The sequence below is a fragment of the Pan paniscus genome, chromosome 18 (genome assembly GCF_029289425.2).
Source record: "Pan paniscus chromosome 18, NHGRI_mPanPan1-v2.0_pri, whole genome shotgun sequence".
Taxonomy (NCBI): Eukaryota; Metazoa; Chordata; class Mammalia; order Primates; family Hominidae; genus Pan; species Pan paniscus.
Genome location: NC_073267.2, coordinates 30,608,092 through 30,620,203, shown reverse-complemented (window position 1 = coordinate 30,620,203; position 12,112 = coordinate 30,608,092). Strand labels below are relative to the sequence as shown.

The window sequence follows — 12,112 nt, the reverse complement described above, 5'->3', positions numbered from 1 at the left end:
CCATTCAAGTACACCATTTCTTCCCCCCACCCCAATCTTTTTAGTATTTTAGGCGTATCTGCTGTGACCCATCTACCAATTTGAACTTGTTTTATATCCTTGGGGGTGTCCTTTTCCACTTTATCTTTTTTTTTTTTTTTCACTCTTGTCACTCAGGCTGCAGTGCAATGGCGTGATCTTGGCTCACTGCAACCTCCACCTCCTGGGTTCAAGCCATTCTCCTGCCTCAGCCTCTCGAGTAGCTAGGATTACAGGCACCCATGCCTGGCTAATTTTTGTATTTTTAGTAGAGACCGGGTTTTGCCATGTTGGCCAGGCTGGTCTCGAACTCCTGACCTCAGGTGATCTGCCTGCCTGGGCCTCCCAAAGTGCTGGGATTACAGGTGTGAGCCACCTTGCCTGGCCTAATTAAAATTTTATATTTAAGCCAGGCACGGTGGCTCACGCCTGTAATCCCAGCACTTTGGGAGGCCGAGGCGGGTGGATTACGAGGTCAGGAGATCGAGACCATCCTGGCTAACATGGTGAAACCCCTTCTCTACTAAAAATACAAAAAATTAGCTGGGCGTAGTGGCGGGCGCCTGTAATCCCAGCTACTTGGGAGGCTGAGGCAGGAGAATGGCGTGAACCCAGGAGGCGGAGCTGGCAGTGAGCCGAGATTGCACCACTGCACTCCAGCCTGGGCGACAGAGCCAGACTCCGTCCCAAATAAAATAAAATAAAATTTTATATTTAAATGCAATTAAACATTTTTAGGATACTTGAAAGGATGCTGAAATATTCAGAAAGGGGTGGACTTTTAGGAGAATGTGAGGCAAACTGATCTCAATAATAGCAAGCACTTTGTATGCATTGTTTTTTTTTTGTCTTTTTTTTTTTTTTTTTGCGACTGAGTCTTACTCTGTCACCCAGGCTGGAGTGTAGTGGTGCAATCTCAGCTCATTGCAATCTCTGCCTACTGGGTTCAAGTGATTCTCCTGCCTCGGCCTCCCCAGTAACTGGGATTACAGGAGCCTGCCACCACACCCGGTTAATTTTTTTATTTTATTAGAGACGGGATTTCACTATGTTGGCTAGGCTGGTCTCGAACTCCTGACCTCAAGTGATCCGCCCGCCTCAGCCTCCCAAGTGCTGGGATTACAGGCATGAGTCACCATGCCCGGGCTATTTTTTTTTCTTTAGAGACGGTGTCTCTGTAGTGTAGGCTGGAGTACAGTGGCACCATCATAGTTCACTGCAGCCTCAACCTCCTGGGCTCAAGTGATCCTCCAGCCTTAGCCTCCTGAGCAGCTGGGACTACAGGTGTGCTCCACCACACCTGGCTAACTTGTTTACCTTTTTAGAGGTGGGGGTTCACTCTGTTACCCAAACTGGTCTTGAACTCCTGTCCTCAAGTGATCCTCCCGCCATATTGTCCAGTGTGTCTCTGGGATTACAGGCATGAGCCACCATGCCTGACTCAATTATGTCTTTTAACTCTCTAAAGGACCCTACGGGACAGGGATCATTTATTAATCCATTTTTTCAGATAAGGAAACTAAGGCTCAGAGATGAGAATTGACTTCCACAGGAGGCTCCAATAAATGGCCAAACTTTGTACAGTTTGCATTTAGCAATGCAAATGCTAAATGCTAAAATGAATTTAGCCTACTGCAAAGCCTACTGCACTGCTTTCTGGCTAGTAATGAGTGTGATATGTTCTCACAGGCATGAAGCCCAAAGCTCAGAGGGGCAAGGCCATAGCTCAGTGTCCCCATCCCCAATGGTGGTGGCAGAGGTGGCTCCTCAGAAGCAAGAGGAGTCCTGCCAGATGCCACAGACCTAGACCTTAAGGTGCTGGCGTGTGGCCAGGAGGCTGGATTTGGACCCAGGAGCTCATCTGTGTCAACAGGCCGGGTGCGGTGGTTCACACCAGTAATCCCAGCACTTTGGGAAGCCGAGGCAGGAGGATCATTTGAGGCCAGGAGTTCAAGACTAGTCTGGGCAACACAGTGAGCCACCGTCTCCACAAAAAAAAAAAAAATTTTGAGACGGAGTCTCATTCTGTCGCCCAGGCTGGAGTGCAGTGGTGCGATCTCAGCTCACTGCAACCTCCGCCTCCCAGGTTCAAGTGATTCTCCTGCCTCAGCCTCCCGAGTAGCTGGGACTACAGGCACGTGCCACCATGCCCAGCTAATTTTTTGTATTTTTAGTACAGACAGGGTTTCACCGTGTTGGCCAGGATGGTCTTAATATCCTCAGCTCATGATCTGTGCTGGGATTACAGGCGTGAGCCACCATGCCTGGCCACAAAAAATTTTTTTAAAAACTAAACACTCCAATCGTATGCCCACATCCAGCACCCACATCTAGAAAAAAAAAATAAAAGCCCCCCGTCCTGCTTCTCTACCCCAGAGAAACCACACATGAGCAATGCACACCCTGTCTCTTTATTAAAGCACTTTCATTCCTGGTGGTATCCTTGCTGGCTGAGGCTGGAGGGTCCTGTGATGAATCCAGAACACTTTGAAGGCTTCGGGATGATGCTGCTCATGACCAGGAGGTCCCCACAAACGGAAGTGGTTAACGAGTGGCAAAAGAGTAGTTTTGAGGCATGTTCTAGGGACAAAAAGGGGGAGGCATGAGAAGCCAAGAGCATCAAAGAGGGGTGGGCTCATCTTCCAAACTGACTGTTAGGAAGAGCTCCATAAAAGAGACAGAGCCTTTTCACTCTTTAGACCCAAGGCTCATGTCTTTTTTATTTTTCTCGAGACAGGTCTCCCTCTGTCAGCCAGGCTAGAGTGCAGTGGTGTAATCATATCTTCCTGCAGCCTCAACCTGGGCTCCAATGATCCCCCCACCTCAGCCTCCCGAGTAGCTGGGACCACAGCTGTGCACCACCATACCCGGCTAATTTTTTAAACCTCTTGATAGCAGGAACTCTGTTTCGTTCACTGCAACACCCCAGCCCCTCGAGCAGTGCTGGCACATAGTAAGTGCTTAATTTTTATTTATTTAATTTTTTGGAGACAGAGTCTCGATCTGTGGCCCAGGCTAGAGTGCAGTGGTGCAATCTCAGCTCACTGCAACCTCCACCTCCCGGGTTCAATCGAGTCTCTGCCTCAGCTTCTCAAGTAGCTGGGATTACAGGTGCGTGACACAATGCCTGGCAAATTTTTGTTTTTGTTTTTTTTTTTTGAGAAAGAGTCTTGCTCTGCAGCCCAGGCTGGAGTGCAGTGGTGTGATCTCGGCTCACTGCAACCTCCAACTCCTGGGTTCAAGCGATTCTCCTGCCTCAGCCTCCTGAGTAGCTGGGATTAGAGGTGCATACCACCAACCCGGCTAATTTTTGTATTTTTAGTAGAGACAGGGTTTCCCCATGTTGGTCAGGCTGGTCTCAAACTCCTGACCTCAGGTGATCTGCCCGCCTGGGCCTCCCAAAGTGCTGAGATTACAGGTGTGAGCCACCGCGCCTGACCTAACTTTTGTATTTTTAGTTAAGACAGGGTTTCACTATGTTGGCCAGGCTGATCTTGAACTCCTGACCTCATGATCCACCCGCCTTGGCCTCCCAAAGTACTAGGATTACAGGTATGAGCCACTGCACCCAGCTCCTCCTACTATTTCTTTCTTTCTTTTCTTTTTTAAAAATTTTTCTTTTTGAGACAGGGTCTTGCACTGTCACCCAGGCTGGAATGCGGTGGCATGAACATGGTTCACTGCAGCCTCAACCTCCTAGGCTCAAGTGATCCTCTGGCCTCCGCCTCTCAAGTAGCTGAGACCACAGGTTCGTGCCACCACACCTGGCTAATTTTTTTAACTTTTTATAGAGATGGGGTCTCTCTATGTTGCCCAGGCTATTCTTGAACTCCTGGGCTCAAGCGATCCTCCCACCTCCCAAGTAACTGGGATCACAGGCACATGCCATCATGCCTGGGGTATCACCATGTTGCCCAGGCTGGTCTCAAACTCCTGGACGCAAGCGATCCTCCTGCTTCAGCTTCCCAAAGTGCTGGGATTACAGGCATAAGTGACCACACCCAGCCAGGAAAGTGTGTAAGGCTCTAAACAAGGCACATAAAGTCTCTTGAGTCCCCTCTTACCTTGCCTGTAGACTCCAGCTGCTAAACTGCTTCTCCCTGCCCTAAATACACACAGATGCTCACACTGGCTCTGCGAAGACTGCTCTTTGCCTTTGTTCATGCAACCCCAACTGCTTGAAAGACTCCTACTAACCTCTTTTTTTTTTTAACCTGGAAAATTATTTCTTTTTTTTTTTTGAGATGGTCTCACTGTCGCCCAGGCTGGAGTGCAGTGGTATGATCTCAGCTCACTGCAACCTCTGTCACCACGTTGACCAGGCTGGTCTCAAACTCCTGCCCTGAAGTGATCAGCCCACCTCAGCCTCCCAAAATGCTGGGATTACAGGTGTGAGCCACTGCACCTGGTGGAAAATTATTTCTTTAGGTGCTACCTCCTTCAAGAAGCTCCAAAGCCTGTAATCCCAACACTATGGGAGGCCAAGGCGGGCAGATCATGAGGTCAGGAGATCAAGACCATCCTGGCTAACACGGTGAAACCCTGTCTCTACTAAAAATACAAAAAAATTAGTCGGGTGTGGTGGCGGGTGCCTGTAGTCCCAGCTACTTGGGAGGCTGAGGCAGGAGAATGGCGTGAACCCAGGAGGTGGAGCTTGCAGTGAGCCGAGATCACACCACTGCACTCCAGCCTGGGCAACAGAGCAAGACTCCATCTCAAAAAAAAAAAAGAAGAAGCTCCATGGCACCTGTCCGTCCTGTCCAATTGAGGCTGGGATAAGAGTACTATCCCACTGTGTCCATTTCTATTATGGAAACTTATCCAGACTGTATTATAATTGGCCATTTCCTTGTCTGTCCCCACACTGAACTGTGAACTCTTCAAGGGCTGAGACTGTACCATTCATTTCAGTGTCCCAAGCTCCTAAGACAGGGACCAACATATAGTGCAAACTCAAAAGGTTTGGTTAATATCGAATAGCCTTGGCAGCCATGGACCCTGCATGTACCTTTTCACCAGGAGTTGGCAGGAGGTATGCCTTGCTGCAGGTACGGTTTCTGTCGGAGCAGGAGATGGTGGAAGAGAGGGGAGAGGGCTGAGAATTCAGAATTTGAGGATCAGGGCAGAATAGAATGGAAGTGCACGGTTCAAAAATTCCCCTACCCTGCTGGGATATTGTGAAACCCTCACTCTCTCCCCTCCAGGTTCCTCACCTCTCTCCCAGGACAAAGAGCATCTCCCTTGAAGCCTCACTCACCAGGTGTCTGTGCCTCAGGTGTTGGTGAAGAATGCTGGAAGTAGAGGACCTAGTCAGAGAAAGGACTATCCCTGTGGCCAGAAGAGATGCAGCCAGGGCAGACGGGGCTAAGGGGATTCTCGGCCAGCAGTGGGTTAGCGGGTGAGAGGGGCACTTCACAGGTCCTAGGGCTGGCTGTGAGATGGATGAGATGGGCACAGACTCCTGGAGAGTTCAGCTAGGGGTGGGAGGGGTCAGGGACTGTAACCAGGCATAGTGGGGGCAGCGGTTCTCTAGACACGGTGGTCCTGAGGCAGGGGGTTACCGCGTTTGGATATCTGAGTCGCTTGGTCTTGTGACTGCTTTTTTTTGATGGGCACAGGGTTCAAGTGGCAGCAAGCAGTGCACAAAGCCTCCTCCATGAGTTCTGTACTGATCCGGGACAGGTATTCCTCAGAACGAGACAACGAAGCCTGGGAAAGGAAAAGCCGGAGGGGTTCAGCCTGGGAGCTCCCACATGGGAGTGCTGGCTGTGGGAGTTCCCAGGCTGGGGCCTGTGGGTCCAAGGAGCTTGCTCCTGAAGGACTGGGCCTTGAGATTTAGCTAGAAAGCTCTGGACCTGGGGGAGGGGGGTTTGGTGGGGGTTTAGAGTCAGGGCCTAGTGCTGAGAGCTATGAGTCGGGGCTTCAGGACTCAGGGTTGAGGCTAGAGTCTCAGGGCTTGTGGCTCAGACCTGGCACGGGGTGCCTCTGCCTGGGAGGCCTTCACTTCATTACATTCCCACCTCTAGGGTTCCCTGCAGTGCTCACCGGACCTCCTCTCAAGGAGGGTGCAGCTTGAGATGGCCAGCTGCTCTTCTTCTCCCCCTCATTCCCCATCAGAGTGGACGCCATCCCCCTGGGAACAGTCGAAGCCTGAGTTGACCTGAGAAACCAGCCCGCTTTCCCCAAGAACCCAGCCCACCACCATTCCCCGGGCCCAGGTTTAAACAAGGCCTTTAGAGGAAACATCCCGCTGCCTCATTCCCTCTCACAAGAAAAAATAATAATAATAATAAAGGTTGCTTTATATCTTCGGGAGTGAGAGGGAACTCCCGCAACCCCCTACCCCTCACCCCTTCGCCTGGTGGGCCTCTCCTTCCTTCTTCCCTCCCAAGCACCTTCCCAAGCCAAGGCAGCCGACTTGACGCCCCAGACCTGGCAGATGGGTGGAAACCTTGGGCTACTCGGCAAAAGGAGAGACGTGGAGGCCTAAGGACCTCTGGTATAGGTCGTGGGGGACGGGGAATGGGAGATGGGGAGGAAGGCTGGAAAAGGGGGAGCCGGCTCCGTGTCGCTACCGGACGCTATAAAACCCTTGGAGTCTGCAGAGGTTTCGCAGCCTCGTTGCTAGGAGATCAGGGGTTCTAGAACTAAAGACAGAGGAATTTCCTAGCGCGCCCCGTTTGCTCCTCCAGCCTCCCCTCCGTACCCCTCCAGGTGCCTCCTTGGGGGCAGTGACCCCAAGCGCCAGACGCTTGAGAAGCTTGGGAGGATGACGTAGGGTGGAGCCTGCGACCTAATCCTCCCATCACAAGGGGCACGCGAGAAGCAACCCAGCTGCAGGGCGCTCTGGGGCCTCTCTAGCCGCCTGGAGCCTGCGAGAGCAAAGGAGGCTGGAGACTTAGGGGGCGGGGAGTAAAGTGAGGACTGCACCAAATCTCCTGGCCTCTTGGGGACGCAAAGACTCAGGAGGAGGAATTTTATCGCCTTATCTTTGCCTCCAGGAAGTCATACCCTCCACAAAAGGAAAGCAGAGATTTTTATTCGGTCTTCTCTTTTACCCTTTCCTTTTCCGTTTCTAACTTTGCTTGACGTTAATGGTTCCTTCCTCCCTCTCCTCCTCTGCGCTTTGGTAAGAGCCAAGGGAGAGGGGCGGAGGGAGGAAAAGGGAAAGGAAGCCGACAGGCCTTAAAGGGGCCGCAACTATTTTTTTAAGCCACTTTTTCCTCTCTCCAATTTTGCAACGACGGGCGCGGAGGAGGAGGTTCCCGGAAGCCACGCGCAGCTGGAGCAGCGGCGACCGCAGCTGGAGGCCCGGAGCGCCTGCGGGGCTGGCAGAGGCGAGGGAGGTTGCGGGTAGGAAGGGCGGGCTGCGCGCGCCCCCTGCGTCCCGCGCACCTCGGGGCCGGTCCATGCTCCCGACGGCTGCGGGCTTCAGCATCTGGGGCCAGGTTGGGGCGGCGGGGTCCAGGGCGCAGGTGGTGCGGCCGATGCGCCGGGCCGGAGGCTGAGGCCGCGCGGCGGGGCTGGGACAGCACTGGCATCTCCAGAGCAGGCCCGGGGCAGCAAGGGAGGCGCCGCGATGCCAGACGAAAATATCTTCCTGTTCGTGCCCAACCTCATCGGTGAGTGCTGCCCGCGGCCCCGGGCCGAACGAGAGGGCGAGGGGCCTTGGCGGGCTCCCTGATCCTGCCCTGTCTCCCCGCGTCCCGTTCCAAGGTTATGCCCGGATTGTCTTCGCCATCATTTCTTTCTACTTCATGCCCTGCTGCCCCCTCACGGCCTCCTCCTTCTACCTGCTCAGCGGCCTGCTGGACGCTTTCGATGGACACGCTGCTCGCGCTCTTAATCAAGGTGACAGACACCCCTCTCAGCCAGCCTTGGGGTTCAACAATCCCCTCCTCCCTTCCCCTGCCTCCTCGGGACCTCAGAGTCAGAGGGCTGTCATTCCCATCTCTGGAAAAAGCAGAACAGGATGGCCTGGGGTTTTTTGTTTTGTGTTTTGTTTTTTGTTTTTGAGACAGGGTCTCGCTCTGTCACTTAGGCTGGAGTGCAGTGGCGCGATCATGGCTCACTGCAGCCCCCATCTTCTGGGCTCAAGTAATCCTCCCACCTCAGCCTCCTGACTAGCTGGGACTACAGGAGCGTGCCACCACACCCGGCTAATTTTTAAATTTTTGTAGAGACTGGGTCTTGCAGTGTCGCCCAGATTGGTCCCCAGCTCCTAGCCTCAAGCGATCCTCCTGCCTTGCTCCCAAAGTGCCGCGCCCAGCAAGAATGGACTGATTTTGTAGCAAAAGGAATTTAAGCTAGCTCTTGAGAACTCACTGCTTGTGAGAGGTGTGGATTAGCAAGACATGACATGGCGGTGGCGCTGCTGGAGGTCTCTCTGAATACAAGTCCATTCAGGCCAGGGGCGGTGGCTCACGCCTGTAATCCCAGCACTTTGGGAGGCCGAGGTGGGTGGATCACGAGTTCAGGAGTTCGAGACCAGCCTGGCCAACATGGTGAAACCCTGTCTCTACTAAAAATACAAAAATTAGCGGGCTTGGTGACGCGTGCCTGTAATCCCAGCTACTCCGGAGGCTAAGGCAGGAGAATTGCTTGAACCCGGGAGGCGGAGGTTGCAGTGAGCCGAGATTGCGCCATTGCACTCCAGCCTGGGCGACAGAGCAAGACTCTGTCTCGGAAAAAACAAAAAAAAAACAAAAAAAACCCAAAAAAAACCAGTGTATTCAACAGGTGTTTACTGGAGGCCTACTGTGTGCCCTGCATAAGCAGTTGGGGTTCCAGAAGGCATGCTTAGAGGGAGGATGGAGAGGGAAGGGTGATGGCTTCTGGAGGGTTGACTAATTTTTAAATCTGTTCTCCAGACCCAACTGTAAGGCTTCCCCTGAGGCATCAAGTCTCTATCTAGCCCTGGAGTCTTGGTTCTGGGGTTGATGAGTTGCAGACATAGCTTTCCTCTCCTCCTACCCTGTTCCCTCCACTCTCATGCCTTTCTCAGTTCATGCCATGGTGACCTTTGCCCACTGACCTCACACACAGCCTGTTTTCCAGCCTGCGTTCCTCCCCAGGCAGGCGGACACTTCCAGTCTTCGTTTACACCCTGCATCAGAGTGATAAACCAAATATGGGCACCTGTCCTGCATCCACTGCGCCATAACAGCCCTTGCCCACCTAATCTTCCAGGAACCCGGTTTGGGGCCATGCTGGACATGCTGACGGACCGCTGCTCCACCATGTGCCTGTTGGTCAACCTGGCCCTGCTGTACCCTGGAGCCACGCTGTTCTTCCAAATCAGCATGAGTTTGGATGTGGCCAGTCACTGGCTGCACCTCCACAGGTCTGCTGCGATTCTGGGGGCCTGGGCCACTTGGAGACACTACAGTGGGGTGGGCTGAGCCTAGATGGAAGGGTGTCTGGGATGGCACTAGGCATCCTGGAAGGGCTCCTTTTTAGCTCTGCTTTGTAGAAAGACCTCAGGCAAACCTGCCTCTCTTTAAAGCTTCAGTCATGTTTACAGTTGCATTAAGCAATTCTTAGGACTCTTCTGGCTGGGTATTCTAGGATTCCATATAGGTGACAGCTTATAGGAAGGGGCATGGGAGCTTTCAAATGTGGCATTTGAATCCTGACTCTGCCCCCAAATAGGTAACTGTGGCTTTCGGCAGGATACTGGTCCTTAGCCGTGCCCAGTTTTCCATCTGTACAATAGGTGTTAACATGAGGATTGGATGCATGGTAGTGGTCATGAAACCTCGTGGGTTCCCCTGTTTTCTCCCCAAGTTCTGTGGTCCGAGGCAGTGAGAGTCACAAGATGATCGACTTGTCCGGGAATCCGGTGCTTCGGATCTACTACACCTCGAGGGTAAGCATTTCCTGCACACCCCACCCCTCAGGCTCTTGGCTGTGGGAAGCCCTGGGCTGAATCCTGGTCCTAGCCTAGGAGAAGGCGAGGGCACAGAGCAGGGCCTGCCCAGTCACTCCAGGAGGAGGGGCCTGTAAGCTGAGGCGTGGAGGAGGAGGATTGGTGGGGAAGGCCTGTGTGAATTACTCCAGGGAACAAGTGGGAATGAGGCCTGCAAAGAGAAGGGACTGAAAGCGGGAAGGGAGATAAGCCAGAGAGGTCTGCAGGGCTGGAGTGTGGACTTGATTCCAGGAACACAGGCAGCCTCTGGAAGGATTTTTAAAAAGATAATGGCTGGGCATGGTGGCTCATGCCTGTAATCCCAGCGCTTTGGGAGGCTGAGGTGGGAGGATTGCTTGAGGCCAGGAGTTTGAGGCCAGCCTGGGCAACAAAGTGAGACTCTGTTTCCACACACACACAAAATCTTGAATTAGCTTAGCCAGGCACAGTGGTACACGCCTGTAGTCTCTACTTAGGAGGCTAAGGTGGAAGGATTGCGTGAGACTAAGGGTTTATTTATTTATTTATTTTTTTTTTTTGAGACAGAGTCCTGCTGTGTCACCCAGGCTGGAGTTCAGTGGCAGGTTATCGGCTCACTGCAACCTCTGCCTGCTGGGTTCAAGCGATTCTTGTGCCTCAGCCTCCTGAGTGGCTGGGACTACCGGCGCGTGCCACCACACTCGGCTAATTTTTGTATTGTTAGTAGAGAGGGGTTTCGCCATGTTGGCCAGGCTGGTCCCAAACTCCTGACCTCAGGTGATCCGCCTGTCTCAGCCTCCCAAAGTGCTGGGACTCCAGGCATGAGCCACACGCCTGGCTGAGACCAGGAGTTTTGAGGCTGCAGTGCTATGATCATACTACTGCATTCCAACCTGGATGAGAGAGCGAGACCCTGTCTGTAAAAAAGAAAAAAAAATAAGAGAAGTAATATGCCGAGATTGTGCCTTCATTAGTGCTGGGGGGGCAGGGGGTGGCACACGCCTGCCTCTTGCTAACGTGGCCTGTTTGCTGTGTGTGCAGCCTGCTCTGTTCACCTTGTGTGCTGGGAATGAGCTCTTCTACTGCCTCCTCTACCTGTTCCATTTCTCTGAGGGACCTTTAGGTAGGAGATGAGGGGCTGGGCAGGAGGATGGGAGGGGGATCTGGCCTGCCCAGGGAGATGGAGGCCCCCTCCTTCGGGCCCCAAACTTCCCTGCTGCCTTCCTGCAGTTGGCTCTGTGGGACTGTTCCGGATGGGCCTCTGGGTCACTGCCCCCATCGCCTTGCTGAAGTCGCTCATCAGCGTCATCCATCTGATCACGGCCGCCCGCAACATGGCTGCCCTGGACGCAGCAGACCGCGCCAAGAAGAAGTGACGCTGGAGCCCCGGGTCCTGGCTGCCCACCTGCCCTGGGAGTCTTGCTGTGCCACACAGCTCCCCACCCCCTGCTAGGAGGTCCCAGTCTCACGCCTTCCTCATGTGTTGTTCTACCTGCTGGGATGGGGGTCAGCCTCTCTTTGGTGACGTCACGTTCTCTGGGATCCCGAGGACCCGGGCCTCAAATCAGGGAGGATACGCGGGAGGCCCCATCCATCCAGGTGGTGCTCCTGGGGTGCCAGGACCGGGCAGTGTCACACCCTGCCTGCTCAGTCCTGGGGTCCGAGATGCTAGGGACGCTTGAGTGAGGGAGGTGGTGTGAGGGCCAGGTTTCCTGAAAGGTGGGAGTCAGACCTCCGCCCCCAGCCAGAGCAAGCTTGGGGCACCATGCCCAGGAGGGAAGAAACCATCCACAGCCTTCCCTGTCACCGGCTCCTCTGTCCTGCCTACCCTGGTCCTGGCGGGACTTCACTATTTGACTTGCTTTCCTTTCAGATATTCTTGGCTCAGGGCCTGGGTTGAGGGAGCTTAGGGAAGGACGTCCGTCTGGGTGCTTTTCCTCCAGTTTGCTGGCTGGCTTCTCCGTCTACCCACAGTGACCTCACAGAGAGGCCCTCCTGCCACCCATGCTCATGTGGTGTCCCCACCGCCCACTTGTTTGATGTCACTGACTGTCTACATGTATTTATATTCTTGATATTTTCTACCCTCACTAGAATGTAAACTCCATGAAGGCACAGACTTTTCTTGTTCTCTTCTCTATCCCTAGAGTAAGACCAACTTGAACCTGGCATATAGTAGCTGCTTAATAAATACTCGTCTGTCAATGA

General features: G+C 53.4%; 2 protein-coding genes across 4 annotated transcripts; one reads left to right on the top strand and one right to left on the bottom strand.

Moving 5' to 3' along the window:
* Positions 1 to 2,408: 2,408 nt before the first annotated feature.
* On the bottom strand, positions 2,409 to 7,023 carry LOC117978820 (putative protein T-ENOL). Its single transcript, XM_057300018.2, has 4 exons — positions 6,725 to 7,023; positions 6,064 to 6,151; positions 5,580 to 5,727; positions 2,409 to 2,598 (listed from the first exon to the last, which is right to left on the bottom strand). The coding sequence occupies exons 2-4, from the start codon at positions 6,145 to 6,147 to the stop codon at positions 2,444 to 2,446; spliced, it is 387 nt and encodes a 128-aa protein (XP_057156001.1). The 5' UTR covers positions 6,148 to 6,151; positions 6,725 to 7,023; the 3' UTR covers positions 2,409 to 2,443.
* Positions 6,887 to 12,112, top strand: CDIPT (CDP-diacylglycerol--inositol 3-phosphatidyltransferase). Of its 3 annotated transcripts, none has more exons than XM_003809365.6 (6): positions 6,887 to 7,640; positions 7,735 to 7,869; positions 9,208 to 9,361; positions 9,805 to 9,886; positions 10,946 to 11,027; positions 11,135 to 12,112. In XM_003809365.6, exons 1-6 carry the CDS (start codon positions 7,598 to 7,600, stop codon positions 11,278 to 11,280), a joined length of 642 nt encoding a protein of 213 aa, XP_003809413.1. In that variant the 5' UTR covers positions 6,887 to 7,597; the 3' UTR covers positions 11,281 to 12,112. The 3 variants fall into 3 exon arrangements, with proteins under 3 accessions (XP_003809413.1, XP_008959844.1, XP_008959843.1); XM_008961596.5 differs by having other exon boundaries at positions 7,235 to 7,640; positions 7,820 to 7,869; XM_008961595.5 differs by lacking the exons at positions 6,887 to 7,640; positions 7,735 to 7,869 and having other exon boundaries at positions 7,988 to 9,361.